Source organism: Herpailurus yagouaroundi, unplaced genomic scaffold (genome assembly GCF_014898765.1).
Source record: "Herpailurus yagouaroundi ecotype Mexico unplaced genomic scaffold, PumYag 185, whole genome shotgun sequence".
In the NCBI taxonomy this organism is placed as follows: domain Eukaryota; kingdom Metazoa; phylum Chordata; class Mammalia; order Carnivora; family Felidae; genus Herpailurus; species Herpailurus yagouaroundi.
Genome location: NW_024412416.1, coordinates 18,975,200 through 18,991,048, shown reverse-complemented (window position 1 = coordinate 18,991,048; position 15,849 = coordinate 18,975,200). Strand labels below are relative to the sequence as shown.

Below are 15,849 nucleotides of genomic sequence, written 5' to 3'. Positions count from 1 at the left end.
GAGAGAGAGAGAGAGAGAGAGAGAGAGAGAGAGAGAGAGAGACAAGCAAATCACAAAGAGGAAGAGCAAACTATCTTGTGATGGATGCCTGGCAAAGGTGGGGGAACAGGCGCTATCCTACTGGTCAGTAAAGACAGAGCCATCCTAACATTTGCAGAACAATTTGTCAAAAAATCTATTAAAAAAACCTTTTTTTTAACATCCTTTTGGTTTGGCAATTGCACTTCTAGGAATTATCCAAGAGATAAACTCTCACATACATTAAAAAAAAAAAAAAAAATTCAGTCAAGGACATTCTCTGTAATACTCTTTCTAGTAGTAGAAAAATGAAAAATCAAAATGTCCAACAATGAGGGATAAGTTTAAATAAATTACATCTGTGCGACAGAATGTGAGATACTGTCAGTAGTGATAAGGAGTTATTGCTGGGCTAAACTGGCAGGTGGAAAAAGCAAGATGTGGAATAGACTATTAACAAGAAAAGGAGCAGGCTAGAAGGAGGAGGATGGAATATTATATGCACCTAGACACACAGGTTATATCTGCCGGGACACAAAAGAAACCAGTAAGAGTGACCGCCTCTGGGAAGGGATGTCACGGGACAGGTGCCAGAGAGCAGGCGTTTTCCCCTCACTGAACAGTGCAGAATAACTATCCTTTGGTTTTTAACCACATATATTATGTTCTCAACAAATAAAATCCACTGAGAAAATTTTAGCCATGCTCAAATAATAAAAAATAAAGAATGGTTTAGACAAAAGACAGTGTGTCCATACTAATAAATATTATAATTAGCGGCTAAAAAGAACACAGTAAATCTATGTGTATTATAGAACAGGCCCAAGTATTTTCGGGGGTAATGAAAATGTTCTAAAATTACTTGTGATGATGGATGCCCAACTCTACAAATATACTAGAAGCCACTGAACTATATGCACACTTTAAATGGGTGAATTGTAAGGCATGTGGATTCTACCTCAATAGAAGCTGTTAAAAATACCTATATACACACACACACACACACACACACACACACACACACACACCAATGGCTACACAGAGGGGAGGGTGAGTGAGGACACAGGGTTCAGAAAACTGTGGCCCACAGGCAAACTTTGGCCCACCATTTGTTTTTATGAAGTTTTATTTGCACACAGGCATACTCATTTGCTTCAAATTGTCTATGGCCACTTTCATGCTACCTACAAAGGCAGAGTGGAGTATTTATGACAGAGACAGTAGGGTCTGCAAAGCCTAAAATATTTCCTATCTGGTCTTTTACAGGAGTTTGCCAATCCCTTATTTAGAAAAAATCTTAAGTTGTACAGTTCAGCAGAAAACAACTGCAGAATACCATGGTCAGTACAATATCATTTTATGTTCTAAAACCACACACAACACAATATGACATATTTTCTGTAAGTATAATTAACAATATGAGGAAATTATCCCAAACTCATACCTATGGTTACTTCTGAGAGGGGCAGGCAGAAAGGATTGGGAGTTGGGCAAAGTTGGGAGTTGGCTTTATTTGTGATTTATTTGAAAACTGTTTTATTTAAGGAGACACAGTAATGTTATTACCTGAGTAATTGACTTTTTTTTCCCCCTTAGTTAATTGCTTAAAAGCAAGGCTGGCAGAAGCAGAAAGCAACAGGACTAGGTTGTCAACTCTTGGGGTCACCTGGGTGGCTCAGATGACAGAGCGTCCAACTTCAGCTCAGGTCATGATCTCACAGTTCATGAGTTCAAGCCCCGTGTCAGGCTCTGTGCTGACAGCTCGGAGCTGGGAGCCTGGAGCCTGTTTCAGACTCTGTGTGTGTGTCTCTCTCTCTACCTCTCCCTGCTTGCTCACTTGCACTCTGTCTCTCTCCCTCTCAAAAATAAATAAACATTAAAAAAAAAAATGTCAACTCTGATCTTGGTAAGCACTGCCAGAATTTTTCAGATCCTATGGCTTTCAATTTCCCTGATCTTTCTCCTGTTCCTCTCTGTATTTCCCCTTCATCAACATCAGGACTGAGGTTTCTAAAGAGGAAGGTGAACTGAGGGAAGAGCCAGGGTGGCAGGAGGGAGGGAGGACAGCTACACAGCAGGCATGGGACAGCGAATGGCTGGGCCGTCAACGATCCACCGTTTCAGGGATTTAGTTGCTGTTATGGAACCCCTGGGGTGTGTGAAGACCCGGGGTCCCAGGCTTAGCATCGCCCTGCAATTAGTTCCCACTCACAGCCTCCATGTCCCTAGTTTCACGTAATTCACACGACCTTCAAGAGAACCCTGGGACTTCTCAAGTTTTCTGTACTTCAGGTGGGTTTACAAGGCTGACTCATCTCATAACATAGCACACCTTAAAACAAAACCAAGTGGTTGTCAAAGAGCAGTGCAGGCCCCGGAAGGGGCATGTGTGGAACCTGAGTCCCAAATAAGCTGCTTTACACCATAATTTACAAAGATAACATGGGTATGAATACAGAATACATCTAGCCCATCTTTGGAAAATTAAGAAATTCAACTGGGGAAAAAAGTAAACTAGTCTGGGATAATTATTAGTTATTATTATGGAAACTGTTAACTATGGGAATGCACAGATTTTCAAAGCAAAAGCATAAAATGTCAGATGTCGTTCCCAAATGTGTATATTTATACACAACAAGACCTCAGATAATCTATCTTCTAACCTACAAACTATGTACAGACCTGGAAAAGGCAGGAGCTCTAAAACAGTAATAAAAGATGCCATCCAAAAGTTTTTTTTTAAAGAGGTAACTTCAAAAGATAGGACTTCATTAAGGGCATGACACTTAAAGGGACCCCTGCTAGGTCTGTTTGCATGAGCAATTATCAAACGGGAAACTTGTGCAACTCTCTAATTGTGGGTACCACAACCACTTCTGCTTCTGAAACAGAAGCAGCCGGACAACATGGAGGGCTGCTTTTACTTGAAATGACCCAGGAAAATCTGGCTATGTATAAATACAGTTACAGGCAGGGGAAGCACATTATATTCACCAAATTGTGCTTTAAACAATCTGGTTTTAAGCAAAACGCAGCACACCTGCAACAAATCTTCACAAAGGAGAGAATAAGAAGGTGGGTATCAACCAAAGGGAAGCATTAAACATTATATACATGTACACACATATTTAAACTAAATATAATTTAAGTTTCTCCTTGACAAAAAAGGTTTGCTTCCAGAAAACTCACCTCCATGTTCTAGAAATACTCGAACACATCTTTCCTTCCCTCTTGCTGCAGAGAAATGAAGAAGGGTCCAGCCATTAGCATCCCGGCCATTTGGAGAATAGCCTTGTTCTAACATCTTTCGTACTGTGTGAACATCCCCGGCAGCCACTGCAGCCTGAATCTGCAATTCTTCCTGGAGTTCAGGGTTCCTTCGACAATGGTGGTGTAACATCCTAGCTGAGTCCACTTTTTACCAAGGATTCATTAGGTCACAGGGAACAGCCTTTAAGGGCAAGTAGAATATATGAAATTTAGAATACTTGCTCCTCACAGTGTGTCTATTAAATAGCACAGAATTTTCCCTTGTTAAATCATGTAAATCTTAGTCATGACAGTTCATCCTACTACAACTAATTAATATGCACCTCTTATAACCGGAACTTTGGTAGCTTCCCAAAGATTATAAAAGATTTTAAACAAAAAGCCAGGCATAATGCCTTAAGTTGCGGTTACAGGAAATTTCTTCTGTAGTCTTTTGAAAACTCAAAGCAAACATCCTATGAACATAGCAGCATTATTTTAGGTATAATGGAAGGTGGTGCTGGGCAGCCAGAAAATGGGAGACAACAGAGTAGTCAGGTGAGTGCTTGTCTTAAGAGTTTGATTTCCCTGGGGCACGATGGGGGGGGGGGGGCCCCGGCCGGGGACAGGGCTCAGTTGGTTAAGCATGTGACTTCCTCCACTCAGGTCATGATCTCATGATCTGTGAGTTCGAGCCCCCCGTCAGGCTCTGTGCTGAGCTCAGAACCTGGAGCCTGCTTCAGATTCTGCACCTCCGTGTCTCTCTGCTTCTCCTCCACTCATGCTCTGTCTCTCTCTCTCTCTCTCAAAAATAAACAAACATTTAAAAAAAATTTTTAAAAAGAGTTTAATTTCCCTAATGTATGCAGTTATAAACCATTCAAGGACTCGATCACAGATCAGTGAGTGAATGCAGGGTATCAAATGGTCAATTCATAGCCTATGAAGATTAAAGACTATGAGAAGCAGTTCAAAAAAAAAAAAAAATGAAAAACTTTAGATGAGTCCCCTAAAGTATTTCAATATTTTATTTTTAGCCCCAAAGGGTGAAAGGTTTGGGGGGGGAAAGAAGTGCGTGGGGTAAAGTAAAATGCATAGAGAGTATGCATTTTCCTTTTGTTTGTTTCTTTCTATCCTCCCCACTTTGTTATTTGATGCATGATTTACCACCCCTCTTTTTCTGCCACGTTATCTTTTCCACTTTTCTAATTTCAGTTTTCTAAAAGTTTTACTCTAATTGGCAAAGGACCAAGATCACACAAAATATCTAAAAACTCTAAGAATCAGGGCACCTGGGTGGTTAGTCAGTTAAGCATCTGATTTTGGCTCAGGTCATGATTTCACGGTTCATGAGTTTGAGCCCCTCTTCGGGCTCTCTACTGTCAGCACAGAGCCCACTTCGGATCCTCAGTCTACCCCCTCCCCTCTCAAAAACAAATTAATTTAAAAAAAGAAAATGTAGAAAATCCAAGTGAGATTAAAAAAAAAAAAAAAACCTGTAAGAATCGAAACAACACCACATGAAAAAAAAAATCATTTTAAAGAAAAAGTAGTGTCCTGGACTTCTGCACCCTCTAACAGGTCACAAAAGAGGTGTGCACTCAGGCTCAATACAAAACGAGATCTCCTTCATGCAAAGAGGAAAAAGTCCAAAGTGAATTGTGAAAAGTGGCTCTTACATGTGTGTGTACAAAAACTTTTTCAGTGGGTTTTTAAGCTTTACAGAAGCTTACAGAAGCTTAAACTAACACGCTTCTAAGAAGCCATTCCATCTGGGCTAATTTTAAGGAATAGATTAGACTCATCTCCTAATTAGGCGGCTTCCATTTCTAAAAATAAAAAATTATGTGATAAAGTCCTTTAAAGACATTTTGGTCTCCTATGTAGGTTAGACATCTTGGGATAATCTTGTTACCAATAATAATTTATCTTGCAAAACCTCTTGCTATAGATTGTGCAAAGGTAAACTTAAGCCTGACCTAGGTCAAATCATCACAGCTTAAGAATACAATCAAATGTCCTATGTTGTTTCATAAAGTGAAAATGGTTATTTCAAACTCGTATTCCTATTAAGTAATATAATTTAAAAATATCAGGCTACTATTACAAAGAGCTATCTCCTCAGAGAAAATTTGGAAATGAGAAATTTCCTGACAATTTGTCTCCTTAATAAACATGATTTTCTCCCTTATCCCTTTGCTTAATTACTTTTTCAATCAACACTATAAAACTAAGTCTCTCATCTTAAAAACGACCAAGAACCCTTTTGGAATAGCTTTCTGTGTATTTTTAGAGTTGTAAGCAAAGACACTGAATACCACTGGAAGAAATTAATGAAAACTACTATATGCTCAAAATCAGTTTTAACAGATTTTTTTTTTTTTTAAATGAGACCATTATCTTGGCTCTTAAATGAGGTCTACTATGTAAGATTCAAACAGTATAAAAAACAAACAAAAACCTGGATTTTCTTTTAGCAAGTGTTGTGTTTAGTATATGTTAGCTGCTTTGAAGGGAAAAGCAAAAGCTGTATGGATTTTCCTCCCCAGAACTGCACAGATGACCAATAACCTTCAGTCACTTACCTTGTGGAAGAATGTCCCTTCTTCTGATACGTGGATTGCCTAATAACCATTGTGCACATACAGCATTGTGAGGAGAAGGCTCAGAGTGTGTCCAGATTGCAGCGTGATTGAGCTTTCTTAACCTAAAAACAAATACCAATTATGGGAAGATTCCTAAAAATAATAAAAAATCAGAGATGCCTACACACTCTACCTTTCGATGAGCTTAAATTTTAGTGCTTTCTATCAAACTTCCAGAGCAGAGAAAGAACTCAGGTCAGTTCTTAGAGAAAATGATCTTGAGACTTACATTAATCTCCAAACTGGTACAGGATATGGTGTATTTTCAGGATTTTTTTTCTTAAAAGGGCAGTTTTTTGAAAAAGAGTAAATTAAAAAAAAAATCACACATTTGAAATTCAGATGCAAGTACAGGTTCCTTTTATCTTATTTTTTGCTCTATTCAGAATATATTTTCAGGCTTGCTTCATCTGAATTACTTTTTAACTGACACTGTTAGGCGTGTGCTCTTTTCTAAACAGGACAAAAATGAAAGTATGTGTTCATTCAATATAGTAGGTGGTCAGGGCCAAAATGGAATCTATGACAACCAAAAGGAGAGTATATCTTTAAATGCTGGTTCTTCATATGCCCTAAAAAGCATTATGTTAATCATTTTGAAATGGTTATTCCTTTATATATACATCAAACTGCGTAAAAGATTAACAACATCCTTGCCAGCTTCCCTATATGAATTCTGGAAAAATCCTCTCTACAATTGAAAGAAAAAAAGGATCTTTCTTCATATAGATTAAACCCTAGGTCTATGAACTCCATTAAGGTTAAGAGCACATGCTAAGTGACTTCCACACTTTATGCTCAAATCACTCTAGAAATTACTCACTGGGAGAACTACTACCCCACCCCATCCCAGTAGGGTAGGTATGCTAAGCCCTCCATCACTTAAACAGGAAAGGCTGGGCTACCTGAAAACCTGACAACCTGACATACTATGGGGAAGAGTGGCAGTCCTAGGTGCCACTGGTTGCACACCAGAATTTACAACCAATCCACATCAGTATATAGTCCACTTTGACCCTTTCCTTTTTCCAAGTCCAAAGACTTGGCCAGCACACACTTGGAAACAATATTTAACTTAAAACTAACTATCATTTCTTAAAAAAATGAATTAGAGAATTAGACATGATCAGAACAACTCCTACAAGGCAAGCTGCAAAAAATGCAGAACTATCCTTACAGAGATGCCCAATTCTGAGAGTGGGGCAGGAAATATACAATATGAGCCTGGAGCATCTCACTGTGCCAAAAAGGAAGTGCTCAAAGAGAAATGCAGTGATGGGGGAATGTCACAGGAACACGGGCCAACCACAAGAGCTCTTAGTAGCTAAGCTGGAACAACTTGAACAAGATAAATATAAGTGGTATGGATTCTAACCCAAAGTCTAGAATAAATACCAACAGGCCCATAATGCTCTGATTGAATAAATAAAGGATGGAGCAGAAACAAATCTCCTGTACAGAATTCCATATAATTGCATGGATCCCCCCTACTCAGGGAGGTAGAGCATAACTCCCTTCTCCTTTAGTGTGGGCCATGTAGAGATTTCCTTCCCATGAGGACAGCATGGAAAAGGAGGGAAAGAACAACTTTACGGCAAGAAACCTGAAAAACACTGCCTCAGCCTGGTGATCGTGGTTAACAGGCAGCAGTGCCAAGTCACGTGACAAGCATGGAATGAGGAGAATGGCAATTTACTGTGGTGATCTTTCTCTCCAAAGCCCATAACCCCCACCTAATCATGAGAAAAACGCCACACAAATTCCAGCTGAGGGACATTCTACAAAATACCTGACCAGTACTCCTCAAAATGTCAAAGCCATCAAAAACAAGGAAGTCTGTGGAATTGTCATGGCCAAGAAGAGCTTATGGAAACAAGAAGGCTAAATGTAATGTGGTATCCTAGATGAGATCCTGGAACAGAAAAAGCACATTAGGTAAAAGCTAAAGAAGTATGAACACGATATGGATTTTAATTAATAATAATGTTCATTGTTGGTTCATTAATTGTGACAAATCCATCTATTAATATAAGCTGTTGGTGGCAACTGGGTGTGGAGTATATGGGAATTCTGTACTGTCTGTGCAATTTTTCTGTAAATCTAAAACTATACTAAAATAAAAATTTGTTTAAAAAATGCAAACCGAGGTCTCCAATGATAAGCCTCCAGCATTTTCCACAAATGAACAGGTGATTATTTTCCACATGAGCTACATCTACATTGCAAAAATCAATGGCACTGGCTGCCTTACTTCTAAGGGTATCCTTGGTATCCCCTGCCTCCCAAGAGAAGCGGAGATAGCTCTCCATGGTTTCAAGCCTTTAGGAATCTTGTTCTTAGGCCTTCTATCTACCCATCGCCCCTTCCATGGAGGCAGAGGGGGTAAGTGGGGAGGAGGGCATGCAAAGTGGGGGTTGAGGGGAATATGAAATGGTACGGATTTATTAATAATATCAAGAAAAGGCTTTGTGTTAAAGGATGAAGTGACTATTTCTCTGAACAAGAAAGATGCACAAACCACAATAACTTGCAATAATGCTGTATGGGCTACTTCAATCAGACAGATGAAAGTCCACGGAGCCCCTGACATGTGTTTGGCACACTGCTAGGCCTTGGCCACTGGTGTCGCCCCCTGGTAAAACTTTACTAGAGAGTTCTGCATACTTAAAATAAATTAGATACACCTAAAAATGTTAAGATCATTTTTCCCTTTTCTGACAATACCAACTGCTATAAACAATAACTATAGGTTTAAACCAAAAGAGCACTTTACATGCAACAGTTTTTACTGGAAAAAAAACAAGACACACATACCATGCACACAGAGTCCTTTGTCAGCTGCATCCCTTAAATTATGAAAGGCAATGACTTAATTACCATTACCAAAACATCCTAATAGTCCAAAGCACCAGACAAGTAATTAATTTTTATCTTGGTGTTATTTTAGGAGAGTTTGCACTTTAAATAGAGTATAGCTATCCATATATGAATACATTAAAAAAAAAAGACTATTGAACTTAAAAAGTAAATACAATATCTAGCGCTAAACATACTATTTAAAAAATCAGAGAGAAGTTGGGGTGCCTGGGTGGCTCAGTCAGTTAAGTGTCCAACTCAGGTCATGATCTCACAGTTCATAAGTTCAAGCCCTGCATCGGGCTCTCCACTGTCACTGCACAGCCCACTTCAGATCCTCTGTCTCCCTCTCTCTCTGCCCCTCCCCTGTTCCTCTGCACGTGTTCTTTCTCTCTCTCAAAAATAAATACTTAAAAAAAAAAAAAATCACAGAGAAGTCCAGACACAGGAAAATGGAGAAAAGTCTATATTCCCCTCAAGGAGTGCACATTTGAAAATCTGATAGTTCATGAAGAAGTCACCTATAAAATAATAGAATATGGCCAAGGAGGCTATTTTCTAAAGAAATAAATGTACAGTGTAAGCTGTTTTTAAATTAATGACTCACAATGACTAAAATTCTGAGGGTATAATCTTAGAAATCCCATTCCAGGTTTCAGTCAGAAAAGACAAGAAACAAAAAATAAAAAACAAACCATGCAGACAAGACCTCAGAATTATGTATCAAAATGAGCCACTTCCCCAATGTCTATCATTTTTATATGAGGTTTTACTGCAGGATAGTGTGTTGAATTGTGTTGTTTAAATTTTACGAATCCATCTTTTCTAATCTACGTTAGGTCTAAAGGAAACAATACAGGCCTCTGAGCTTTTACACTGTTGACCATACTAGAAAGTATACATTTAGGAATTAAAATTAACACTGAGGCACCTGGGTGGTTCGTTCAGTCGGTTGGGCATCTGACCTCAGCCCGGGTCATGATCTCGCGGTTCGTAGGTTCAAGCCCCACATCGGGCTCTGTGCTGACAGCTCAGAGCCTGGAGCCTGCTTCGGATAATATGTCTCTCCCTTTCTCTCTCTGCCCCTTCCCACTTGCGCTGTCTCTCTCCCTCTCTCAAAAATAAACATTTAAAAAAAATTAAAAATAAGATGTTAACACTAAATTCTATAAAGATGCCAAAGGAACTTCATTAAGTTAAAACTAAACTTCTTGCTTCACATAATTAAAAGAAGTTTATATTCACAGAACAGAGTGAAGAGTAAAATAACTATAATATAAAATATATTTAAGACCTGTCTAAAATTGTATAAAACTTTCACCAGATTTGCCACATGTCCCCGATTTCCTCTGGCATAAATGATTAGTCACTAATGGCTCTTTGCATATTATTTTCACTAAAAGTCCACATATTTTTGGATTAGGTGATACAAATTAGAACTGTGCTTTCAGATTTCACACCACTAGAAACAAGATAACAGCTTGCTACTCAAAAAAGGAAATAAGCATTTCTTTGTAGAACAGACAGAGATATACAGGCTGGTAAGAAAATAAAATCAGCAACTTCAAGGATATTGGCTCTGAGGAAAAAAAAAAACACCATTGGGTCACAAGTTCTAAGAGGGAAGATGGCTGCAGAAACACTGTAAGGCCCAAAGTGTACAACATGGCCGAGGTCTATGTTGACCAGCACTATTGATATGATCAAGAGCCTGGAACCCAAAATAAAGTAGAAGTGTTTTCTAGTATCACTCCTCATGGTTAGCATGGTGTTTATGTTCTAAAACAAGTAAGGGTATTCATATTTCCTCCAAATTACTGGGCCTCCGCGTAACACAAGGATGTGTTATCATGCACAACTTATCTATAATTCTCAAATGTTCCAGCAGAAAAACCAACCATTTTCACGGAATGTGAAGGAGGCAAGAAAGGAAATTGTATAATTCACTATCCAGACTCAACTCAAGGCTTAAATCACAAATGTTGTAAATGAGGAGGTCTTGTCAATATTATCATATCAACCCCTGTCCGGCTTTATCATCTTAGCAGCCTTACATCAGTACCTAGAAGGTTTGCAAAAAAAGAGACAATCATTCTCCTTAGGGAGTGTCTTCAGCTGAAAATGAAATAAAAGGCTGTAAGTCAGATATTAGGTAACATATAAACCTTATCTGACTTTAGGCTTTTTAGGAATAGTATGAACTGCTGTGTTACCAAAGTTAAACGTGAAGAAAATAGATATATATAGAATATGAAATAATCATGCATGGTAATACTTTAGGTATAAAGAATGTAAGTATAGAGCCACAGCATACTCTAAATGCATCACTGTAGATCTTCAGTTAAAATCAGTTATTCTCCCTATGTGACTATAAATCTGTATTTGGTTATCAAATAAATCAGGCTCTTTCCTTTTTTTTCTCTAAAAACCTGTATACACAGCAATCGAATTAACACAAAGTTAACTACCAATCTGAAAAATATAAACTACCTAACTGTCCATGCTGGTAAATAATTACCCATATTAAACGTTTTAAATGTTCAGCATAATCTAGACCAAACACTCTCAATCATGCTAATACTAGGAATAGATGCCAACGATTTATATACATATTCCCTAATCATAGAAAAGCAGTTAAAAGCTGAGAGGAGCAATGAAATATTATTTAAGCAATGAGAATGATCTGGCTGGCAACCAGAAGAAAGCAGTGTTCTCTCTGTAACTTACAAGCCTGACTCGCCACAGACCTGCTCCCTTACCATCTCAGGTGGTAACACCCCTTGCAAATGAAAACATGCTAGAGTCATATCTAAAGTAGAAAAAATATGTAAGTGAGAAGGCCTAAATAGAAAACACATCATTTGTCTTTACCTTAAAAACATATTCCAAATATGTTAGCATTTAAAAGACAAAATTCCACGGGGCGCCTGGGTGGCGCAGTCGGTTGAGCGTCCGACTTCAGCCAGGTCACGATCTTGCGGTCCGTGAGTTCGAGCCCCGCGTCGGGCTCTGGGCTGATGGCTCAGAGCCTGGAGCCTGTTTCCCATTCTGTGTCTCCCTCTCTCTCTGCCCCTCCCCCGTTCATGCTCTGTCTCTCTCTGTCCCAAAAATAAATGTTGAAAAAAATAAAAAATAAAATAAAAAAATAAAAGACAAAATTCCTAAAGTAATCATTGGGCATCTCTCTGGAGATTTGCATATTTGCATAATGAAAATTGCCTTTAACTTTTATAGACTTCTGCCTAGCTTTTACTGAAGTGAAGTGGACCCTATATGAACATAAAGGCTGCCCTAAATGTTCACCATGGAACAGTCAGTGGTAGATACTGACTTTCAATTCCATTCAGTAGCATACACTCTCCCTTTGGAGTCCAGTACCAGGTCTCAAGAATATGCAAACCCTCAGAGCACTTAAAAGTATCTTTAGCAATGTCTTCACAATTAAAAGAATCAGGAAAGGCATAAATTTCTTTTGGGGGAAGGCAGAAAGTCCAGTGGAACAGAGTAAATCAACGATTTCCTAACAACTTCTGCTATTTTAAGTACTTCTTTGTACCTGAAATTCCCTAAACAATCTGAGATATTAAAATAACTCTGAGATTAACAAGTCACTTTATACTCCTGTTATTGGATGTTAGAGAAGTCATTCACTTGACTAATTTGTGAATTAACTCTTATATAATTTCCCTGATCATATTCCCTCTTTAGGAATTACATGAATGTCCTAAACTTACCTTTGGTGTATTTTCCAGAAGCAGCAACAAAATACGACGACAGAAATATGATCACATGAATTAGATGCTTAAATTTCAATCTAACAAATTATCTGTAAGGATTTTGAAATAAACCTTATCTATGAAGAGTGCAAGAATAAAGCCCTAGATTCTAAACACACCAAAACATCCCTTTGTTTTCAAATTCTTGAGTGTCAAATGATTAACAAAATATTGTATGAAGTTTTGTAAGTTCTTCTAGAAAATCTAAGGTGTCACAAATATTACTTATCGTTTTATAACAGTTTCAGAACCCATTCACATCTGTCAACAGAAACACATAAAAGCCAGAAGAGTTAGTTACAGGTACGTGCTTCAGGAGCAAATATTGCTTTCATACTATCCACACTATTAAGGTACACAGATTCACTTTTCACTAGCAGAAAAAGTCAAGTTATTTTCCAAAAGTCATAAATTGCAAGCCATTACCGCATCTTCCTCTACCAAACCCTTGTCTGTTAGTTAACTCAAAAGATTTTCTGACAGAGTTAGAGGAAAGGTGATAGGCAGACATAAGGGGAAAACAGAAAATTGTGGTTTAATTAAAAAGCAGAGTCATTCAGAATTAACAAGCAATTAACAAGGAATTGAGGAATTCCTCTGGGAGTAAGGTTTGGGGAGAGGGCTACAAAAAGGTCTCAAAGTCTCAGAGCAGGGTAAATGGTACAGTGTACAGAAAGATAATGCAAAAAAGAAAAAGAAAAAAGGAAAACACAATGTACAGAGAAGGGAAAATATGTTTCTGGGATAGAGAAGTTATTATTAATTAAAATCTTAAGGATCAGGCACCGGCAGAGTTTTGTTTTTGCTGGGAAACTGGGTGCCAGGAAAGACTTGCATTTCCAGGTAACCACGCTGAAAATAAAGCAATGCTTAATGAGATAGGGGCTAGAAATAAACAATGGGGGTGGGGAGATCTGGCTTATTACCTTTATATAGGATGCTGGTCAGAGGCTCTCTGCTGCTTCTCTGGTGGGCGGCTTGACCCTTCCTGCTCTCTCGTCTCCTCTAGCCAGCTCAAACCTGGAAAGCAAAAACCAGTGAGTGGTGCAGTGACCCAGGGGCGAGGAGGAAGGGGCTCTGAGAAGGGGTAGCAAAAGGAAGAGTGATAAGGGCAGGCAGGAAGAAGCAGTGATTCTTCCTCCCCGCCAGTCCCCTTCCCCTCGGGGGAGGTAACTGACTTTACCTGTCTCCTCAGCTGCTGCTTCTCTTCCTCCTTTCAGCCTTCTCCACACTCACCAACTTCTCCATTGAACAAACATCCCAGGCAGGGCCGGACACGGGTGTTCCTGATCCTTCTTGGTGCCTCACGGCCCCAGCCCGCCGAGCATCCAGACAGCCGAGCAGAATGGGGGCGACGGTCCTGACCGCCGGGCAGCCTCGGGGCAGGGGTGCAGGGAGGAAGTCCCGGCTCGGGTGGGGGGGGCAGTCCCGGTCTGAGGGCTCGGAGCAGGGGGCTGCCGCGCTCCGGGCCGGAGGCTCCCAGCTACCGGGGCACACGAGAGGTCTCGGGGCAGCGAGGTCCCGGGTCATACAGGGTCCGAAGTGCCAGCCGCAGGGGCTCCAGGCAGGGGGCTTTCGGGATGCACTTTGCACTGGGCCACCCCCGCCCCCTCCCTCCAGCACTTTGGGGTCACTGGGATGGGACCAAGCCTTCAGCAGCCAATCAGCGGCCGCACTGGAGCCTGAGCCCGGAGCCGTAAACCAGGTCCGGGGTGGGTGGGGGTGGGGGGTGGGGGCGACTTGGTTGGTTGGTTGCTTCCTTCTCCCCTCCTTACCCCCAGCTGCCCCCACCCCTTGCCTGCCGTAAAGCCATCTGCGCATTCGCGACAGTTAGAGGAGGCGTGCCGATCGAGGCTGGGACTCGTCTCGGATTGGCCTCACTCATTTCCCCCTCGGCTTCCCCACTGTGGCTTCCGATGCTCCGCCCCTGGCGGAGGGACTCGAAGCCGTTGCTAAGAGACACTGTACGCCGAACGGGACCTCTGCGCATGCGGAAGGAGAAACTAGCTTATACTTTCCGCGTAGTACGGTGGCCCGGAGGGCGCTTTTTGTGGGTTAGGATGGTGGTGGCCAGGCTGAGTCTCCCAAGCCAGATCCCCGGCAGGTAACTGGGAGCGGCCGCGGAGCTCGGCGGCGGGGGAGGAATGTGTGCCGCCTACTGAAAGGCAGGTCAGAGGGTCTAAGGTTGGGGTGGCCGCAGTCCGCAGGAAGCGAGGAGAGGGGCACCCTGTGTCGCCGCCCCTCCTCAGCGCTTTTCAGAGGCGGGTGCCGGGTCTGTGGCTCGTCTTTCGGTTCCCGAGGCGCCTTTACCGACCAGGCTGGGCTTGCCTCTCCCGGAGAGGAGAAGAGGACTCTCTTTGGAACGGTGGTAACGCTGCAAGAGCTTTCCTGCGAGGATAGCGACCCTCACGGATTTCTGACAATGGAGGGGAAAGGAGAATGGAAAATAATGCGAGATGGACGGGTTTATTGAGTGCGTGTATTCATTTAGAAAGTGTTAACTGGCTAGACACGGTTCTAGCCGGTAGGGAGACAACAGTGAACAAGAGAGGTGCGATCACCTGTCCTCGTGGAGCTTTCGCTTTAAAATAGGAGACAGATAAACACAAAATTATCACAAAGGGATAGGTTATATAAAGAAAGTGAAGCAAATAATGGGATCGAGTTTGACTAGGATGTGATGACTATCTTAGGTAAGTAGTCAGGAAAGGTCTCTGAGGAAGTGATATTTGAGCTGAGATCTGAATGAGGAGGGGCCAACCGTGCCAAGATCTGGGGCGATGGGGTGGGGATAATTTTGAAGGCAGGTGGAATCAACAGTACAAAGGCTCTGATGCTGGAATAATCTTTGCTGTTTAACAGCAACCACAAGAAAGAAGACCCCCGTACTTGAGCAGAGTGAGTAAGAGGGAGAATGATTGGTAGTAAGGTTGGGGGTGTGGGAAAAACTGCGGATCTTTGCAGGACATTGTAAGCCATGTAGGGAAATCACAATATCTTATTTATTTTTTGAAAAAAATCCCTGACTGCTCAGGGGGAAAGACTGTAGCTGAGAGCAGGGTTACTGCAAATCTGGAAGGCTATTAGAGTAATCTAAACAAGCATTGACATTATTTTAAACTGAGCCATCTGATATACCAAACATTTGGCTACCACCAATGTCTACATAGAAAGGCCTACCTGATTATATAAAAGAAGTAATTTAATATGCCAATTACTTTTAAGTAATAAGATAAATTAAGATGTTGTGTGGCCGGTGGGGGTCGCTGCAAACACTTTGAATTTGCACGCGCCCCCTCCCCCCC

General features: G+C 40.9%; 2 protein-coding genes across 12 annotated transcripts in view; one reads left to right on the top strand and one right to left on the bottom strand.

Annotated features, from left to right (window-relative positions):
- Window positions 1-14,259, bottom strand: part of ASB7 (ankyrin repeat and SOCS box containing 7) — a 52,962-nt gene extending 38,703 nt beyond the window's left edge. Inside the window, exons 1-4 of one of the 2 annotated variants that reach the window (XM_040493805.1) lie at window positions 13,728-14,259; window positions 13,471-13,564; window positions 5,853-5,974; window positions 3,208-3,469 (exon numbers count right to left, since the gene is read on the bottom strand). In XM_040493805.1, coding sequence (XP_040349739.1) covers window positions 3,208-3,418 — 211 coding nt within the window. In that variant the 5' untranslated portion in view covers window positions 3,419-3,469; window positions 5,853-5,974; window positions 13,471-13,564; window positions 13,728-14,259. The remainder of the gene's footprint in view (window positions 1-3,207; window positions 3,470-5,852; window positions 5,975-13,470; window positions 13,565-13,727) is intronic. The other variant, XM_040493804.1, reaches the window with a different exon arrangement.
- A 296-nt stretch (window positions 14,260-14,555) lies between these two features.
- Window positions 14,556-15,849, top strand: part of LINS1 (lines homolog 1) — a 22,146-nt gene continuing 20,852 nt past the window's right edge. For 4 of the 10 annotated variants that reach the window (XM_040493792.1, XM_040493794.1, XM_040493795.1 and 1 more), the window contains exon 1: window positions 14,573-15,442. The gene's annotated coding sequence lies outside the window, so the exon portion shown is untranslated. Of the gene's footprint in view, window positions 15,443-15,849 lie in introns of all 10 variants that reach the window. The other 6 variants (XM_040493796.1, XM_040493798.1, XM_040493801.1 and 3 more) reach the window with 6 other exon arrangements.